The sequence below is a fragment of the Oncorhynchus nerka genome, linkage group LG4 (assembly GCF_034236695.1).
Source record: "Oncorhynchus nerka isolate Pitt River linkage group LG4, Oner_Uvic_2.0, whole genome shotgun sequence".
NCBI classification, from domain to species: domain Eukaryota; kingdom Metazoa; phylum Chordata; class Actinopteri; order Salmoniformes; family Salmonidae; genus Oncorhynchus; species Oncorhynchus nerka.
The window spans coordinates 80,506,490-80,527,944 of NC_088399.1; the positions used below are offsets into that span (position 1 = coordinate 80,506,490).

The following is a 21,455-nucleotide window of genomic DNA, read 5'->3' on the forward strand; positions in this document are numbered from 1 at the left end:
GAGATTTTTAACTCTTATTAAAAGCCAATAATGATGCAATGCATGTTGACGAAGTGTAATAAACAATTCTACATGTGAGGGATAATCAACAAGGGGCTATGCTTTCTTTGGATAATAATCCAACTCCGTGGAAGGTCCGTTCCACTCTGCTATCGCATATAGCCCAGAGTTGATTATCTCTTTCATAACATGGTCAGATTGAACACATTTACTGCTAGAAATGTGTTAATTTGCTAGTAGAAATGTGTTCATTTGCTAGTAGAAATGTGCTCAACATTCACTGAAGTAGCTAGCACGCTTACTAGATAGAGAGAGTAATTGACTTGGTAACCAAACAAACAGACTTTCTAGTTTAGCTAACCAAACCATCAGTCCTCAGGCATGATACAGGTCCGTATTCGATGTCCATCCGTGTCTGAGGACGTCAGGAGATGACACGAAAACTGGCCACTAGGGACAACAGGGAGCGCTGTTACCTTCAAGTAGGCTTTGATTTTGCTAGGGCATTGTGGACAGGGATGGCAGACGTGCGTAAGCCTCTGGTTCCAAAGGTTGAACTTTCGAATCCCACGATAGGAAGTTGTTTTTGATATTTGGGTTTTAAGTCTGTCCCAAACCTTAACCCTTGCCTTGATCATTGGGAGTTAATACCTAACCGTAATACCTTGGAGATAAAACCATGGAATGATACAGAGAAGTAACCATACACTTCAAAATGTCCCTTTTGGAACAACTAGATGATCGTCTAATTCTGACATGAGACTGTGAGACCTTGTTGCGGTCCTAGCTTAATGTTATGAAAATCTAATTCAGCAATGTCAATAATATGTTCAATTAAACGTTTTCTTTCAAAAGCAGCTCAAACATAGAACACTATAGGAAAATAAAACATGCTCTAGAATGCCCTTCAAGTCAATCCGAAATGAGTGTTCAACAATGCCATGGTATAACATAAAATCCATAATAAAACCCAATATAGATGATAAAACATTAGCATTAGCAAGGTAATATATTTGTTTGTAGCTACACTCTTAGAAAGGTTCCTTAAAGAACCATAAGGGTTATATATCTTGCTTAATATACGGTATGGAACCCCTAAATGTTCTATATAGGACCCTTTTGTAGGGTTCTTTGATCAGAACCATAGAGGTTCTACTTCACTGAATCAAAAGGGTTCCACATAGAACCCTGCATGGTGCCATTTATGAATTATGGCTACCACTATTAAATAGTAATAATTTTTGCTAAGAAAATAATTTAATAAACAATTAAATAATGGACAAAACAACCCCAGCATAGTTTTTAGAATGTATTGTCATTACTGTATATGCTAACATAGTTTGGAAATATTCACCGGTGACCAGGGAGGCATCTCTTTGTTTGAATGTTGGCCCATGTCAACTCTGGCTGACATCTTTACAATAAAGTACAACTTTGTCCATTAGTTACAGCAAACAACGAAAATGTGGCTTCTGCTCCATTCTCAACACCCCCAAACAGCAGACTTCACACATGCAGTTAAGACAAGCACAGGTTTAATATGCAGTGCAGCGCCCCTGGGTGGAGAGCATGTTGTGGGGTTAAGGGCCTTGCTCAAGGGCCCAACTGTAGGGGAATGTTTTGAGGATGTGAACCCAGCAGCCCTAGAGTTATCAAATCAATTCCACCCATTTTGTTCCTGCACCCAGCCCGGGATTCAAACCAGCAACCTTACAGCCTCAGGTCCAATTCCTGCCACAGGTCCAACTCCTTAACCACTGGGCTACCTACCACCAGTACAGTTTGGGTTGTTGCCTCACTGGTTCCAGAGAAAAATAAAAAACAACCAAAAACACAAGGTAATCTTTGGAAATAAGCATGAATAATTTCTGCAAAAATGACCAAATACTATGCAAACATATAATTATTATGATGTTGACGAACAACTTACATGCAGTTGTTGTCAGCAGCAATGGAAAGTGACATTCGCTGCCTCCTATAGTTCTTGGTTACTGCCATAAGTTGCAAAACACAGAGAAAGTGTTAAACGTTATGTAATGATTAAGTAGGCTATTGAATCACCAATATTTATTATACTGAATTTATTATCAATTATTTATACATACCTCCTCTCAGTCAGCAACAGTATTCTAATGCCTTCATGAAGCATAGTCCCCTCACCTGACTCCACACTGAAATACTGAAATAAAAGTAACAATTAGCTCATTTTCAATATCAGGCTGGGTCTGTAGCTATGTTTGGAACATACCATAATAAAACAGTATGTTTATTTGAAAGAGTTGGCTGGCTAGCTTGAAAAGTGGAGAATTAAAGTATCCTGTGTTTTTCTGTTTAACTTCTTGGCGCACCCATCCCGTTAGCGGGATAATTTTCAACATCTGCTGAATTGCAGAGCGCCAAATTCAAATTAAATTACTAAAAATATTAAATTTTCATGAACTGACAAGTGCAATATAGAAAAACACAGTTTAGCTCCACCTGGTGTGTCAGATTTCAAAAAAGCTTTTTGGCGAAAGCTATCCAAGTGTTTATGTAAGGACATCTCTCTCAGCAGACAAAACATTACAAACAGCTAGCAGCCAAGTAGATTGGTCACGAAAGTCAGAAAAGCAATAAAATGAATCGCTTACCTTTGATGATCTTCGGATGTTTGACTCACGAGACTCCCAGTTACACAATAAATGATCCTTTTGTTCCATAAAGATTATTTTTACATCCAAAACACCTCCATTTGGTTGGCGCGTTATGTTCAGAAATCCACAGGCTCGAGCGGTCATGACAGAGCAGACGAAAATTCCAAATAGTATCCATAAAGTTCGTAGAAACATGTCAAACGTTTTTTATAATCAATCCTCAGGTTCTTTTTACAATAAATAATAAATAATATTTCAACCCAACCGTAGCTTTTTCAACAGGAGTGAGAGTGAAAATGTCTGCTCCAAGCTGCTCACGCATGCAAAACTCTGCTGGCACCCAGCCATCCAATGACGTGATGTGATCTTTCTCGCTCATTTTTCAGAATAAAAGCCTGAAACTATGTCTAAAGACTGTTCACCATGTGGAAGCCATGGGAAAAGGAATCTGGTTGATATCCCTTTAAATTGAGGGAAGGAATGCAATGGAACAGAAAGGTTTCAGGAATAACAGCACTTCCTGGTTGGATTTTCCTCAGGTTTTCGCCTGCAATATCAGTTCTGTTTTACTCACAGACAATATTTTTGACAGTTTTGGAAACTGTAGAGTGTTTTCTATCCTTATCTGACTATTATATGCATATCCTAGATTCTGGGCCTAAGAAATAGGCAGTTTCATTTGGGTACGTTTTTCATCCAAACTACTGCCCCCTACTGCCCCCTACACTCAAGAGGTTTTAACGTTAGTTAAATAAAGTTTCAAATGTATTTATATAGCATGTAGTTTATCATATGACTTTGGCTTCATATGTTTGAATTAAATTACCTTAATAAGTTGAACAATAACGTGCTTATTGGTAGGCTACTTCTATTGTCATGCTGGAATGAGGGTTGGTTTTTGAATCGGAAGGGCAGTTACATTATGAATTGACCAAAAGGTTCTATATAGAGTCCCTTCGTAAATTCACTCTGGCTATCTACTCCGATTTCAGAGCACTCTCATCTGAGTGTGCCAGAGTGCAGAATAACTGATGAATTTACAAATGCGTGTCAGTAAATGTAAAAAGAAAAGTACATTGTTGCCAGCAGAAGTAAATTGTTGCCAGCAGCACAGTTACAGTCACCAACGCTTTAGACAACATGAAAACAGCCTAACCACCTCTGCTAGGGTGAGGAAAATGGTCAAAATGAGGTGTTCTCTCATTTGCATCTGGAAGTAGCTAGCAAGCTAGTCAACTTTAGCCAGTTAGCTTGGGTGCTTGACTGCCGTTGTGAGGTCAGAACGCTCGGATCAATGTTACTCCTCTGCTAGAGCGTCCAGTGTGCTCTCTGAATGCTCCGAGAGCAAAACACTCTGGATTTACTAATGGACAATCTGACAACACTGAATTTACTGAGCGCACTCTGGCACTCCAGATTGAATTTACGAACACTCCCTTTAGAGTGTAAGCTTTTATGCTATTATTTTTATTAATATTGCTTCTAGCTAGCAATAGATTTGCAACAACACAGGTTTGTAGGAACCTTGCTGTTTGCCACTCAGACCTCTGCAACATATGAATTCGATCTTCCCCCTTCCATATTGAGCTAACGGGGTCAGATGTCAGCTAGCCATTTATCTGACCAGGTGACATCATAATGGAGCATCATTACATTGGAATACATGTCAATGCAAAACAGCTGAAACAAATGAAAAGGGAATGTTAGCTGTCCTTTCACAGTTTGATGTGACTGGGTTAGCTTTTGTGAGCTGTTGTTTTCTAAAAATCCCCATTACATTATGGGGTATTGATAAAACCCTCAAAGTTCTTTGCCTTCACTGGGTATATATATATATAACCTTTTATAGTAATGGGTTATTTACTCTTGTCCAAAGAACCAAAAGGTTCTATGAAGAACCCTAAATGAACCCTTTTTTCTAAGAGTGTTGGTTAAAACCCAATAAACATGTGTACAGTACTGTGTACATAGTGTCTATGGTAGTCTTAATGTTGTGAACTTAACCAATAAAGACCTTTAATTTGCTCCTTTCCTCCCCTTATCCCTCCTCTTCTGCTTCCTTCCTTCGCTCCTCATCCCTCTCTTCAAGGTCCAGGACGCAGTGCGCTGTCGGATGGGGGGATGTAAAGATGACAGCGAGAACTCACCGGACTCATGCAAGAACGGACAGGTGCAGATCATGGTGAATAACATTTCATTTCATCCCATATTAGACCCATAACCACTACTAGTCTGGCCCCTGATCTGTTTGTGCTGTCTTGCGAACTTTGGGACCAGGCTACATAACCACATCATGTTGGTCCTAAAACTGCCTTGTTCATTTTCTCCAAATACTGTCCTTCACTGTTTATAATCCCAATCTCAATCCCAAATCGACCACTAGACCCTACACCCAATTCACTTGTGGGGTTTTGAGAGGATTTGAGAGTTGTCGATTTCGGATTAGGACTAACATTCTAAGGTCTCCCGAGTGGTGCAGCGGTCAAAGCCACTGTTTTGCAGTGCTAGAGGCATCACTACAGGTTCGATCCCAGGCTGTGTCGCAGCCGGCTGCAACCAGGAGACCCATGATGCGGCGCACAATTGTCCGGGTTAGGGGAGGGTTTGGCCGACTGGAATGTCCTTGTCCCATTGTGCTCTAGCGACTCCTTGTGGTGGGCCGGGTTCATGCATGCTGACTCAGTTCACAGTTGTACGTTTTTTCCTCTGCCACATTGATGCGTCTGGCTTCCGGGTTAAGCGAGCAGTGTGTCAAGAAGCAGTGTGGCTTGGCTGGGTTGTGTTTCGGAGGACGCACAGCTCTCAACCTTCACCTCTCGCGAGTACGTACGGGAGTTGCAGCGATGGGAGAACTACCAATTTGGGAGAAAAAGGGGTAAAAAAAGGACTAATATCCTAGTCAAAATTGATTATCTATTTCCAGTCCCTCCTAAAGTTTCTTTCTTAGCGCACCTGTAATCAGTTATTTTCATATTTTCTTCACGTTTATATTGACTCGACAGTGACTGCGGCAGGTTTGTTGAGCCTATAAGAAAGGTCCTTATCATTATGCGCAGGGTGTAAAGTTACACGAAAGGTTACTTTGTCCAAAATCATAATACTCTTGTAAATCATAAAGACATGAAGTGCCTCCCAATGTCGACCAGGTCATTTGTATTAGTTACGAAGGTTCCGACGCTGACCACCCCCTCCCCTTTAGTTTTATTCATCACACAGTCATTTACTGTAATATTTTGGTCTCTTGAATGGACCGCTAGGAATGTTAGGAGGCTGATGATTTACTGCAAATTACCAAAAAACATGTATTTTTGGGGGAAAGTACATGTCTTGAATTTGTTCTTCAAAGCTGTCAGGTTCAGAGTTTTTCCTTGCCTAAAATCACTGACCTGGAAAAGGTATGGCCCAGGGTTGTTCCGGGTGATGTCAGATGTTCAGGTAATATGAATGGTCTTATTTATGAGGAAACGTACTCCTGCCAACGGTAACACGGAGCACTGTGCTAAAAGCAGTCATTTCAAATCAATTGGTAAATCCAGTGTTTCCAACAGTAATTTTCCAAATGGTATAATCCTGAATTAATCCCTCATAGTAAAAGGCTCTAGGCGACTCAATGAAAATGGCAAACTTTACTGGAACCTGTTATAGACATGACATGACAAAGCAGCCATAACAGTATTAAGAAGGCCTTATTTAAGATTTCAAGTAGTGTTACCTTAAACTTACTTAAGAGGATAGGAGGACATCTTGAGAGGATAGGGGGACATCTTGAGAGGATAGGAGAAGCACTTGAAAGGATATGAGGACATCTTCACAGGATAGGAGGACATATTGAGAGGAAAGGAGAACATATTGAGAGGATAGGAGGACATATTGAGAGGATAGGAGGACATCTTGATAGGATAGGAGGACATCTTGAGAGGATAGGTGGACATATTGAGAGTATAGGAGGACATATTAAGAGTATATGAGGACATATTACGAGTATAGGAGGACATATTGAGAGGTTAGGAGGACATCTTTAGAGGTCGGGAGGACATATTGAGAGGTTGGGAGGACATATTGAGATGATAGGAGGACATCTTGACAGGATAGGAGGACATCTCGAGAATAGGAGAACATATTGAGAGGAAAGGAGGACGTCTTGAGAGGATAGGAGGACATATTGAGAGGATAGGAGGACATATTGAGAGTATAGGAGAACATATTGAGAGGATAGGAGGACATATTGAGGGGATAGGAAGACACATTGAGAGGATAGGATGACATACTGAGAGGAAAGGAGGACATATTGAGGGGATAAGAGGACATATTGAGAGGATAGGAGGACAGATTGAGATGATAGGAGGACATATTGAGGGGATAGGAGGACATATTGAGAGGATAGGAGGAAATATTGGGAGGATAGGAGGACATACTGAGAAGATAGTAGGACATCTTGAGAGGATAGGAGGACATATTGAGAGGATAAGATGACATATTGAGAGGATAGGAGGACATATTGAGAGTATAGGAGGACATATTGAGAGTATATGAGGACATATTGAGAATATAGGAGGACATATTAAGAGTAAAGGAGGACATATTGAGAGGATAGGAGGACATCTTGATAGGATATGAGGACATCTTGAGAGGATAGGTGGACATATTGAGAGTATAGGAGGACATATTGAGGGGATAGGAGGACACATTGAGAGGATAGGAGGACATATTGAGAGGAAAGGAGGACATATTGAGGGGATAAGAGGACATATTGAGAGGATATGAGGAAATATTGGGATGATAGGAGAACATATCGAGAGCATAGGTGGACATCTTGAGAGGATAGGTGGACATTTGACAGTATAGGAGGACATATTGAGAGCATGGGAGGACATATTGAGAGGATAGGAGGACATACTGAGAAGATAGTAGGACATCTTGAGAGGATAGGAGGACATATTGAGAGGATATGATGACATATTGAGAGGATAGGAGGGCATCTTCACAGGATAGGAGGACATATTGAGAGGATGGGAGGACAAATTGAGTGTATAGGATGACAAATTGAGAGTATATGAGGACATATTGAGAATATAGGAGGACATATTAAGAGTAAAGGAGGACATATTGAGAGGATAGGAGGACATCTTATAGGATAGGAGGACATCTTGAGAGGATAGGTGGACATATTGAGAGTATAGGAGGACACATTAAGAGTATAGGAGGACATATTGAGAGGATAGAAGGACAACTGAGAGTATAGGAGGACATATTGAGAGTATACGATGACATTTTGAGAGGATAGGAGTGGTTGGGAGGACATATTGAGAGGTTGGGAAGACATATCGAGAGGATAGGAGGACATCTTGACAGGATAGGAGGACATTTTGAGAGGTTGGGAGAACATCTTGAGAGGATAGGTGGACATATTGAGAGGATAGGAGTACATATTAAGAGTATAGGAGGACATATTGAGAAGATAGTAGGACATATTGAGAGGATAGGAGGAAATATTGGGAGGATAGGAGGACATACTGAGAAGATAGTAGGACATCTTGAGAGGATAGGAGGACATATTGAGAGGATAAGATGACATATTGAGAGGATAGGAGGACATATTGAGAGTATAGGAGGACATATTGAGAGTATATGAGGACATATTGAGAATATAGGAGGACATATTAAGAGTAAAGGAGGACATATTGAGAGGATAGGAGGACATCTTGATAGGATATGAGGACATCTTGAGAGGATAGGTGGACATATTGAGAGTATAGGAGGACATATTGAGGGGATAGGAGTATATATTAAGAGTATAGGAGGACATATTGAGAAGATAGTAGGACATCTTGAGAGGATAGGAGGACATACTGAGAAGATAGTAGGACATCTTGAGAGGATAGGAGGACATATTGAGAGGATATGATGACATATTGAGAGGATAGGAGGGCATCTTCACAGGATAGGAGGACATATTGAGAGGATGGGAGGACAAATTGAGTGTATAGGATGACAAATTGAGAGTATATGAGGACATATTGAGAATATAGGAGGACATATTAAGAGTAAAGGAGGACATATTGAGAGGATAGGAGGACATCTTATAGGATAGGAGGACATCTTGAGAGGATAGGTGGACATATTGAGAGTATAGGAGGACACATTAAGAGTATAGGAGGACATATTGAGAGGATAGAAGGACAACTGAGAGTATAGGAGGACATATTGAGAGTATACGATGACATTTTGAGAGGATAGGAGGACATCTTTAGAGGTTGGGAGGACATATTGAGAGGATGGGAGGACATATCGAGAGGATAGGAGGACATCTTGACAGGATAGGAGGACATTTTGAGAGGTTGGGAGAACATCTTGAGAGGATAGGTGGACATATTGAGAGGATAGGAGTACATATTAAGAGTATAGGAGGACATATTGAGAAGATAGTAGGACATATTGAGAGGATAGGAGGAAATATTGGGAGGATAGGAGGACATACTGAGAAGATAGTAGAACATCTTGAGAGGATAGGAAGACATATTGAGAGGATAAGATGACATATTGAGAGGATAGGAGGACATATTGAGAGTATAGGAGGACATATTGAGAGTATATGAGGACATATTGAGAATATAGGAGGACATATTAAGAGTAAAGGAGGACATATTGAGAGGATAGGAGGACATCTTGATAGGATATGAGGACATCTTGAGAGGATAGGTGGACATATTGAGAGTATAGGAGGACATATTGAGGGGATAGGAGTATATATTAAGAGTATAGGAGGACATATTGAGAAGATAGTAGGACATCTTGAGAGGATAGGAGGACATCTTAAGAATAGGAGGACATGTTGAGAGTAAAGGAGGACATATTGAGGGTATAGGAGGACATATTGAGAGGATAGGAGGACAAATTGAGAGGATAGGAGGACATATTGACAGGTTAGGAGAACATATTGAGAGGATATGAGAAGATATTGAGAGGATAGGAGACAATATTGAGAGGATAGGAGGACATCTTGAGAGGAATGGTGGACATATTGAGAGTATAGGAGGACATATTGATAGGATAGGAGGACATATTGAGAGTTTAGGAGGACATCTTGAGCGTATAAGAGGACATGTTAAGAGTAAAGGAGGACATATTAAGAGTATAGGAGGACATCTTGAGAGGATAGGAGGACATATTGAGAGGATAGGATAACATATTGAGAGGATGGGAGGACATTTTGAGATGTTAGAAGGACATATTGAGAAGTTAGGAGGACATCTTGAGAGGAAAGGAGGACAAATTGAGAGGATAGGAGATCATATTGAAAGGATAGCAGGACATTTTAGGAGGATAGGAGAACATATTGAGAGGATAGGAGGACATATTGAGAGGATATGAGAAGATATTGAGAGGATAGGAGACAATATTGAGAGGATAGGAGGACATCTTGAGAGGAATGGTGGACATTTTGAGAGGATAGGAGAACAAATTGAGAGGATAGGATGACATATTGAGATGATAGGGGGACATATTAAGAGTATAGGAGGACATATTGAGAAGACAGTAGGACGTGAGGATAGGAGGACATCTTGAGAGGATAGGAGGGCATATTGAGTGGATAGGTGGACATATTGAGAGTATTGGAGGACATATTGAGAGGATAGGACGACATATTGAGGGTATTGGAGGACAACTTGAGAGTATAGGAGGACATATTAAGAGGATAGGAGGACATATTGAGAGGATAGGATGACATATTGAGAGTATTGGAGGACATCTTGAGTGGATAGGTGGACATTTTGAGAGGATAGGAGGACATCTTGAGAGGATAGGTGGACATATTGAGACGTTAGGAGGACATATTGAGAGTATAGGAGGACATATTGAGAGTATTGGAGGACAACTTGAGAGTTTAGGAGGACATATTAAGAGGATAGAAGGACATATTGAGAGCATAGGAGGACATATTGAAAGGATAGGAGGACATATTGAGTGGATAGGAGAACATATTGAGAGTATAGGAGGACATATTGAGAGTATTGGAGGACATATTGAGAGTATAGGAGGACATATTTAGAGTATTGGAGGACATATTGAGAGTATTGGAGGACCACTTGAGAGTATAGGAAGACATATTAAGGGGATAGGAGGACATATTGAGAGTATAGGAGGACATATTGAGAGGATAGGAGGACAAATTGATATGATAGGAGGACATATTGAGAGGATAGGAGGACATCTTGACAGGATAGCGGGACATCTTGACAGGATAGGAGGACATCTTGAGAGGTTAGGAGGAAATATTAAGAGGATAAGGGGACATATTAAGAGCAAAGGAGGACATATTGAAAGGATAGGAGGACATATTGAGTGGATAGGAGGACATATTGAGAGGATAGGGGGACATCTTGACAGGATAGGAGGACATATTGAGAGTATAGGAGGACATATTGAGAGGATAGGAGGACAAATTGAGATGATAGGAGGACATATTGAGAGGATAGGAGGACATCTTGACAGGATAGCGGGACATCTTGACAGGATAGGAGGACATCTTGAGAGGTTAGGAGGAAATATTAAGAGGATAAGGGGACATATTAAGAGCAAAGGAGGACATATTGAAAGGATAGGAGGACATATTGAGTGGATAGGAGGACATATTGAGAGGATAGGAGGACATATTGAGAGTATACGATGACATTTTGAGAGGATAGGAGGACATCTTTAGAGGTTGGGAGGACATATTGAGAGGTTGGGAGGACATATTGAGAGGATAAGAGGACATCTTGACAGGATAGGAGGACATATTGAGAGGATAGGAGGACATATTGAGAGAAAAGGAGAACATATTGAAAGGAAAGGAGGACATATTGACAGGTTAGGAGGACATCTTGAGGGGATAGGAGGACATATTGAGAGTATAGGTGGACATTTTGAGAGGATAAGAGGATATACTGAGAGTATAGGAGGACATATTGAGAGTATAGGAGGACATTTTGAGAGGTTGGGAGAACATCTTGAGAGGATAGGTGGACTTATTGAGAGGATAGGAGTACATATTAAGAGTATAGGAGGACATATTGAGAAGATAGTAGGACATCTTGAGAGGATAGGAGGACATCTTAAGATGATAGGAGGACATGTTGAGAGTAAAGGAGGACATATTGAGGGTATAGGAGGACATATTGAGAGGATAGGAGGACAAATTGAGAGGATAGGAGGACATATTGACAGGTTAGGAGGACATCTTGAGAGCTTAGGAGGACATATTGAAAGGTTAGGAGGACGTATTGAGAGTATAGGAAGACATCTTGAGAGGATACGTGGACATCTTGAGAGGATAGGAGTACATCTTGACAGGATAGGAGACAATATTGAGAGGATAGGAGGACATCTTGAGAGGAATGGTGGACATATTGAGAGTATAGGAGGACATATTGATAGGATAGGAGGACATATTGAGAGTTTAGGAGGACATCTTGAGCGTATAAGAGGACATGTTAAGAGTAAAGGAGGACATATTGAGAAGTTAGGAGGACATCTTGAGAGGAAAGGAGGACAAATTGAGAGGATAGGAGATCATATTGAAAGGATAGCAGGACATTTTGAGAGGATAGGAGAACATATTGAGAGGATAGGACGACATATTGAGAGGATAGGAGGACATATTGAGAGGTTGGGAGAACATCTTGAGAGGATAGGTGGACATATTGAGAGGTTAGGAGGACATATTAAGAGTATAGGAGAACATATTGAGAAGATAGTAGGACATGAGAATAGGAGGACATCTTGAGAGGATAGGAGGGCATATTGAGTGGATAGGTGGACATATTGAGAGTATTGGAGGACATATTGAGAGGATAGGACGACATATTGAGGGTATTGGAGGACAACTTGAGAGTATAGGAGGACATATTAAGAGGATAGGAGGACATATTGAGAGGATAGGATGACATATTGAGAGTATTGGAGGACATCTTGAGTGGATAGGTGGACATTTTGAGAGGATAGGAGGACATCTTGAGAGGATAGGTGGACATATTGAGTCGTTAGGAGGACATATTGAGAGTATAGGAGGACATATTGAGAGTATTGGAGGACAACTTGAGAGTTTAGGAGGACATATTAAGAGGATAGGAGGACATATTGAAAGCATAGGAGGACATATTGAAAGGATAGGAGGACATATTGAGAGTATTGGAGGACATATTGAGAGTATAGGAGGACATATTTAGAGTATTGGAGGACATATTGAGAGTATTGGAGGACAACTTGAGAGTATAGGAGGACATATTAAGGGGATAGGAGGACATATTGAGTGGATAAGAGGACATATTGAGAGGATAGGAGTACATATTGAGTGGAATGGAGGACATATTGAGAGGATAGGAGGACAAATTGAGATGATAGGAGGACATATTGAGAGGATAGGAGGACATCTTGACAGGATAGCGGGACATCTTGACAGGATAGGAGGACATCTTGAGAGGTTAGGAGGAAATATTAAGAGGATAAGGGGACATATTAAGAGCAAAGGAGGACATATTGAAAGGATAGGAGGACATATTGAGTGGATAGGAGGACATATTGAGAGGATATGAGGACATATTGAGAGGTTAGGAGGACATCTTGAGAGGTTAGGAGGACATCTTGAGAGGTTAGGAGGACATCTTGAAAGGTTAGGAGGACATATTGAGAGTATAGGGAGACATATTGAGAGTAAAGGAGGACATCTTGAGGGGAGAGGAGGACATTTTGAGAGTATAGGAGGACATATTGGGAGGATAGGAGGACATATTGCGTGTATAGGAGGACATCTTGAGAGTATAGGAATACATATTGAGAGGATAGCAGGATATTTTGAGAGAATAGGAGGACATATTGAGAGGATAGGAGGACAAATTGAGAGGATAGGAGGACATCTTGAGAATACAGGAGGACATTTTGAGATGATAGGAGGACACCTTGAGAGGATAGCAGGACATATTGAGAGGATAGGTGGACATATTGAGAGGATATGGGGACATATTGAGAGGATAGGAGGACATATTGAGAGGATAGGAGGACATATTGAGAGGATAGGAGGACATCTTGAGAGGATAGGACAACATATTGAGAGGATAGGAGGACATATTGAGTGGATAGGAGCACATCTTGAGAGGGTAGGAGGACATATTGAGAGGATAGGAGGACATCTTGAGAGGATAGTAGGACATATTGAGAGGATAGGAGGACATCTTGAGAGGATAGGAGGACATATTGAAAGGTTAGGAGGACATATTAAGAGGATAGGAGGACATATTGAAAGCATAGGAGGACATATTGAAAGGATAGGAGGACATATTGAGAGTATTGGAGGACATATTGAGAGTATAGGAGGACATATTTAGAGTATTGGAGGACATATTGAGAGTATTGGAGGACAACTTGAGAGTATAGGAGGACATATTATGGGGGTAGGAGGACATCTTGAGAGGATAGTAGGACATATTGAGTGGATAGGAGGACATCTTGAGAGGATAGGAGGACAAATTGAGATGGATGGAGGACATATTGAGAGGATAGGAGGACATCTTGAGAGGATAGGAGGACATCTTGAGAGGTTAGGAGGACATATTAAGAGGAGGATAGGAGGACATATTGAAAGGATAGGAGGACATATTGAGTGGATAGGAGGACATATTGAATTGGAGGATAGGAGGACATATTAAGAGACATCTTGAGAGGTTAGGAGGACATCTTGAAAGGTTAAGGGGACATATTGAGAGTATAGGAGGACATATTTAGGAGGACATATTGAAAGGATAGGAGGACATATTGAGTGGATAGGAGGACATATTGAGGAGGATATGAGGACATATTGAGAGGATAGGAGGACATCTTGAGAGGTTAGGAGGACATCTTGAGAGGTTAGGAGGACATCTTGAAAGGTTAGGAGGACATATTGAGAGTATAGGGAGACATATTGAGAGTAAAGGAGGACATCTTGAGGGGAGAGGAGGACATTTTGAGAGTATAGGAGGACATATTGGGAGGATAGGAGGACAAATTGAGAGGATAGGAGGACATATAGAGAGTATAAGAGGACATCTTGAGAGGATAGGAGGACATATTGAGAGGATAGGAGGACATATTGCGTGTATAGGAGGACATCTTGAGAGTATAGGAATACATATTGAGAGGATAGCAGGATATTTTGAGAGAATAGGAGGACATATTGAGAGGATAGGAGGACAAATTGAGAGGATAGGAGGACATCTTGAGAGGATAGGACGACATATTGAGAGGATAGGAGGACATATTGAGGGGATAGGAGCACATCTTGAGAGGGTAGGAGGACATATTGAGAGGATAGGAGGACATCTTGAGAGGATAGTAGGACATATTGAGAGGATAGGAGGACATCTTGAGAGGATAGGAGGACATATTGAAAGGTTAGGAGGACATATTGAGAGTATAGGAAGACATCTTGAGAGGATAGGTGGACATATTGCGTGTATAGGAGGACATTTTGAGAGTATAGGAGGACACCTTGAGATGATAGGAGGACACCTTGAGAGGATAGCAGGACATATTGAGAGGATAGGTGGACATATTGAGAGGATATGGGGACATATTGAGAGAATAGGAGGACATATTGAGAGGATAGGAGGACATATTGAGAGGATAGAAGGACATATTGAGGGGATAGGAGGACATCTTGAGAGGGTAGGAGGACATATTGAGAGGATAGGAGGACATCTTGAGAGGATAGTAGGACATATTGAGAGGATAGGAGGACATCTTGAGAGGATAGGAGGACATATTGAAAGGTTAGGAGGACATATTGAGAGTATAGGAAGACATATTGAGAGTACAGGAGGACATATTGAGAGGATAGGAGGACATCTTGAGATGATAGGAGGACATATTGAGAGAATAGGAAGACATATTGAGAGGATAGCAGGACATTTTGAGAGAATGGGAGGACATATTGAGATGATAGGAGGACATTTTGAGAGTATAGGAAGACATATTGAGAGGATAGCAGGACATTTTGAGAGGATGGGAGGACATATTGAGAGTAAAGGAGGACATCTTGAGGGGAGAGGAGGACATTTTGAGAGTATAGGAGGACATATTGGGAGGATAGGAGGACATCTTGAGAGGATAGGAGGACATTTTGAGATGTATACAGACTAGAGTACAACCAAAGACTAGAGTAACTAGTCCCTCCCATTCTCCCCCTCTATTCTCACTTACATGTTCATCCTCTCTCTTCCATGTTCAACTTCTCTCTTACATGTTCCACTTCTCTCTTTCATGTTCATGCTCTCTCTTACATGTTCATCCTCTCTCCTGCATGTTCATCTTCTCTCTTCCATGTTCATCCTCTCTCTTGCATGTTCATCCTCTCTCTTGCATGTTCATCCTCTCTTTTCCATGTTCATCCTCTCTCTTGCATGTTCATCCTCTCTCTTCCATGTTCATCCTCTCTCTTCCATGTTCATCCTCTCTTCCATGTTCATCCTTTCTCTTCCATGTTCATCCTCTCTCTTCCATGTTCAACTTCTCTCTTACATGTTCCACTTCTCTCTTTCATGTTCATGCTCTCTCTTACATGTTCATCCTCTCTCCTGCATGTTCATCTTGTCTCTTCCATGTTCATTCTCTCTCTTACATGTTCATCCTCTCTCTTGCATGTTCATCCTCTCTCCTGCATGTTCAACCTGTTTTTTACCTTGTCTTGTTCCTTCTCTTTCTTATTCTCTTCATCATTTCTTCTTCCCCACATATCACTTACAATCTCTTCTTATTAATGTTTCTAATCCATCTGAATTGTGTCCTCTCCTCCATTCCCTCCACTCTCATCTCTCCTCCTCTCACATCTCTCCATCCATCTCTCCCACCATCCCTGCATCAGAAGTGTCAGAACATGTCCTACTGCGGGCAGCAGTGTGGCTCTCTGCGCTACAGCACTGGCACTGGAGCTTCTCCATGCCCGTCATCATCATGCCAACAACAGTCACCATGCCTGCCACCCTTCCACCCTCACCAGGGCTGTCAACACAGCTGCCAACAAGGCTGTTACCACAGCCTGCCCCACAACAACCACATGAACCATGAGCACATGAACCACACCCTCAACCATGCCCATAACCAAGCTTACAACCACAACCATGGACATAACCACAACCAGTACCCCAACAGCAAATCAGTATGTCAACCACAGTAGATAGATACTATGTCCTAAAGTAGCCAATGCTGTGTGTAGCCATATAGAACATCTGGTACATTAGCCACGAGGTTTCCAACAATGGTTCCCAAATTGTGGATATACTGAAATGGCTTTCAATTTATTTAATAAAAATCTTATTAGCCTGCAAAAACAACTAATGTTGTTTTATGGTCCATTGGGGAAAAGGTTTGGAAATCACTGGGCTGCAGTATATTAGTATGTAGATTGGTGCCAGTAGGTTTTTACAGAAGGGATCTTGAACTTCCGTCTGGCCCAGTAGACCCCACATGTCTGAGTTATAGTCTTAGCTTCCACCAGTCAACGTTGTTTTATGCTGCTTTTTTATATCTAGATGGAAGTGTTTTTAGAGGAAGTTTTGGGATACAAATGTTGTTTTGTTCTTGCATTTATTCCAATAATAATTCAGCCATAAGTGAATTGGAGTTCTCTTGTGCTTAAGTGGTTACCAGTGTTGGCTGAACCCAGGCCTAACGTGAATGTCCTCCACAATAATGCCTGGACAAACAGTACTTAGTAATGATGCTGATGGTGAACCTAATTCACTTTACAAACTTAGCCTGTGTGTGGGTGTGAGAGAGAGAGGGGGGAGAGAGATGAGAGTATATATCCTCATTTGTCTGTTTAGGCGAGAGCCATTTGTGAGTCAGTGTGATTTGCGTGCTAAGAGCTTTCCTCTCCTTTGAGACCTGCATTCATTCTCTCCCTCTTTCAAATGTTCTGTTTCTCTTTCTGTCCCTTTAATTATCTTTATTTCTCTCCCCCTCTCATGCTCTCTCTTTCTCTTCCACGTTCCCCTTTCACTGCCTTTCCCCCTCCCTCCACCTCTCTCCCTCCCTCTTCACCCCCCATCTCTCTCTTTTACTTTCCCTCTCCCTCCATCTTCCACTCCCCCCTCCTTTATCCTCCCCTGTCTCTCTATCCCTCCCTCCCTCTGTCTCTCTCTGTGTCGTGCCAAAAATGCCTAATAGTTTTATGTCCACACAAAGGCTTTTGTGAGCGGGCTCCATAGAGGATTCTAGGCAGATCGGTGCTGGGGGGAGAGAGGAGACAGATGAATGGCCTGGGTCTGCATGGCAATGAGGGGCCACATTAAGTTGGGGAGGTTTTAATGGAGGCCATTTTGGAAAGACACACTGGAACTTTCCCTCATTCAATCCAATCAATCTGTTTGTGTGCTGATATTTGTGTTGTTTTTTTCACCAAGCAATTTGTTCTAACGAATTCTCTCGTGGAGGTTACAAAAGACAAGCTGAGGGCAATCAATGCAGAATGCTGGGATAAGGAAGATGATTGTGTTTGGTTTAAAGAGAGAAAGGTAGAGAACTTGAAAGAGACCAGTGACTTGAGATGGCCATTGCAGACCGACAAAATGGCAACATCGCCAATAAGGTGTCATTCAATGTGTTTAGCCATTTGCTCTTGGTTGATGGCAGTTACAAGTCTGGGGTAAAGTAAGTGCTTGAAATGATGTGCCTAAGATCATGTCAATTATGGATGCACTTTACTCACTTGAAAACAAAACAATATTAGAACCAGCATTCTTGAAAAAATAACACTGACCTCGATTTTCATCAGCTGTTCATCCTTCTTGATTCTTTTGAAGCAAAATCATTATCTTTCCTCATTCTTCTCCTAAACACATACTGATAGAAAGATTATAGGAGTAGCTCAGATATCTGTTGTCACTACCAGCCATTCTGATATCAAACACACTTCTTAGTAGAAAGGGATATACTGTAGGATGCGTGCCCAATGGCACCCTACACCCTAGATGGTGAACCACAATAGGGCTCTAGTCAAAAGTATTGCACTATGTAGGGAAAAGGGTGTCATTTGGGATTCGACGATACGGGGCTTGAGTCTACATCTCTTTGTCTCTAAATCATCTGTAGCACCATTAGAAAGGTTTAGCCTAACATCTCTGTCTCTAAATCATCTGTAGCAGCATTAGAAAGGTTTAGCCTAACATCTCTGTCTCTAAATCATCTGTAGCACCATTAGAAAGGTTTAGCCTAACATCTCTGTCTCTAAATCATCTGTAGCAGCATTAGAAAGGTTTAGCCTAACATCTCTGTCTCTAAATCATCTGTAGCACCATTAGAAAGGTTTAGCCTAACATCTCTGTCTCTAAATCATCTGTAGCACCATTAGAAAGGTTTAGCCTAACATCTCTGTCTCTAAATCATCTGTAGCACCATTAGAAAGGTTTAGCCTAACATCTCTGTCTCTAAATCATCTGTAGCAGCATTAGAAAGGTTTAGCCTAACATCTCTGTCTCTAAATCATCTGTAGCAGCATTAGAAAGGTTTAGCCTAACATCTCTGTCTCTAAATCATCTGTAGTAGCATTAGAAAGGTGTAGCCTAACATCTCTGTCTCTAAATCATCTGTAGCACCATTAGAAAGGTTTAGCCTAACATCTCTGTCTCTAAATCATCTGTAGCAGCATTAGAAAGGTTTAGCCTAACATCTCTGTGTCTAAATCATCTGTAGCACCATTAGAAAGGTTTAGCCCAACATCTCTGTCTCTAAATCATATGTAGCACCATTAGAAAGGTTTAGCCTAACATCTCTGTCTCTAAATCATCTGTAGCACCATTAGAAAGGTTTAGCCTAACATATCTGTCTCTAAATCATCTGTAGCAGCATTAGAAAGGTTTAGCCTAACATCTCTGTCTCTAAATCATCTGTAGCACCATTAGAAAGGTTTAGCCTTACATCTCTGTCTCTGAAACATCTGTAGCACCATTAGAAAGGTTTAGCCTAACATCTCTGTCTCTAAATTATCTGTAGCACCATTAGAAAGGTTTAGCCTAACATCTCTGTCTCTAAATCATCTGTAGCACCATTAGAAAGGTTTAGCCTAACATCTCTGTCTCTAAATCAGCTGTAGCAGCATTAGAAAGGTTTAGCCTAACATCTCTGTCTCTAAATCATCTGTAGCAGCATTAGAAAGGTTTAGCCTAACATCTCTGTCTCTAAATCATCTGTAGCAGCATTAGAAAGGTTTAGCCTAACATCTCTGTCTCTAAATCATCTGTAGCAGCATTAGAAAGGTTTAGCCTAACATCTCTGTCTCTAAATCATCTGTAGCACCATTAGAAAGGTTTAGCCTAACATCTCTGTCTCTAAATCATCTGTAGCACCATTAGAAAGGTTTAGCCTAACATCTCTGTCTCTAAATCATCTGTAGCACCATTAGAAAGGTTTAGCCTAACATCTCTGTCTCTAAATTATCTGTAGCACCATTAGAAAGGTTTAGCCTAACATCTCTGTCTCTAAATCATCTGTAGCACCATTAGAAAGGTTTAGCCTAACATCTCTGTCTCTAAATCATCTGTAGCACCATTAGAAAGGTTTAGCCTAACATCTCTGTCTCTAAATCATCTGTAGCAGCATTAGAAAGGTTTAGCCTAACATCTCTGTCTCTAAATCATCTGTAGCAGCATTAGAAAGGTTTAGCCTAACATCTCTGTCTCTAAATCATCTGTAGCACCATTAGAAAGGTTTAGCCTAACATCTCTGTCTCTAAATCATCTGTAGCACCATTAGAAAGGTTTAGCCTAACATCTCTGTCTCTAAATTATCTGTAGCACCATTAGAAAGGTTTAGCCTAACATCTCTGTCTCTAAATCATCTGTAGCACCATTAGAAAGGTTTAGCCTAACATCTCTGTCTCTAAATCATCTGTAGCACCATTAGAAAGGTTTAGCCTAACATCTCTGTCTCTAAATCATCTGTAGCAGCATTAGAAAGGTTTAGCCTAACATCTCTGTCTCTAAATCATCTGTAGCAGCATTAGAAAGGTTTAGCCTAACATCTCTGTCTCTAAATCATCTGTAGCAGCATTAGAAAGGTTTAGCCTAACATCTCTGTCTCTAAATCATCTGTAGCAGGATTAGAAAGGTTTAGCCTAACATCTCTGTCTCTAAATCATCTGTAGCAGCATTAGAAAGGTTTAGCCTAACATCTCTGTCTCTAAATCATCTGTAGCAGCATTAGAAAGGTTTAGCCCAGGGATGGGCAACTCCAGTCCTGGGGCCCGGGGAGGTGTCACTTTTTTCTCCATACCGAGCAAACATAGCTGATTAAAGTAATTACAATCTAAACGGATGATTAGTTCACTATTGGAATCAGGTGTGTTAACTGGGACTGAGGTGTGACACCAATCAGGCCCCTGAGGACTGGAGTTTCCCATCCCTGGTGTAGCCTAACACCTCTGTCTCTAAATCATCTGTAGTACCATTAGACAGGTTTAGCCTAACATCTCTGTCTCTAAATCATATGTAGCAGCATTAGAAAGGTTTAGCCTAACATCTCTGTCTCTAAATCATCTGTAGCAGCATTAGAAAGGTTTAGCCTAACATCTCTGTCTCTAAATCATCTGTAGCACCATTAGAAAGGTTTAGCCTAACATCTTTGTCTCTAAATCATCTGTAGCACCATTAGAAAGGTTTAGCCTAACATCTCTGTCTCTAAATCATCTGTAGCACCATTAGAAAGGTTTAGCCTAACATCTCTGTCTCTAAATCATCTGTAGCAGCATTAGAAAGGTTTAGCCTAACATCTCTGTCTCTAAATAATCTGTAGCACCATTAGAAAGGTTTAGCC

At 41.0% G+C, this 21,455-nt stretch overlaps 1 protein-coding gene across 4 annotated transcripts in view; it reads left to right on the forward strand.

Moving 5' to 3' along the window:
• LOC115128812 (adhesion G protein-coupled receptor B2-like) overlaps nt 1-21,455 on the forward strand; it is a 147,083-nt gene that overhangs the window by 105,045 nt on the left and 20,583 nt on the right. For all 4 annotated transcript variants that reach the window (XM_065017917.1, XM_065017918.1, XM_065017919.1 and 1 more), the window contains one exon: nt 4,723-4,815. In XM_065017917.1, coding sequence (XP_064873989.1) covers nt 4,723-4,815 — 93 coding nt within the window. The remainder of the gene's footprint in view (nt 1-4,722; nt 4,816-21,455) is intronic.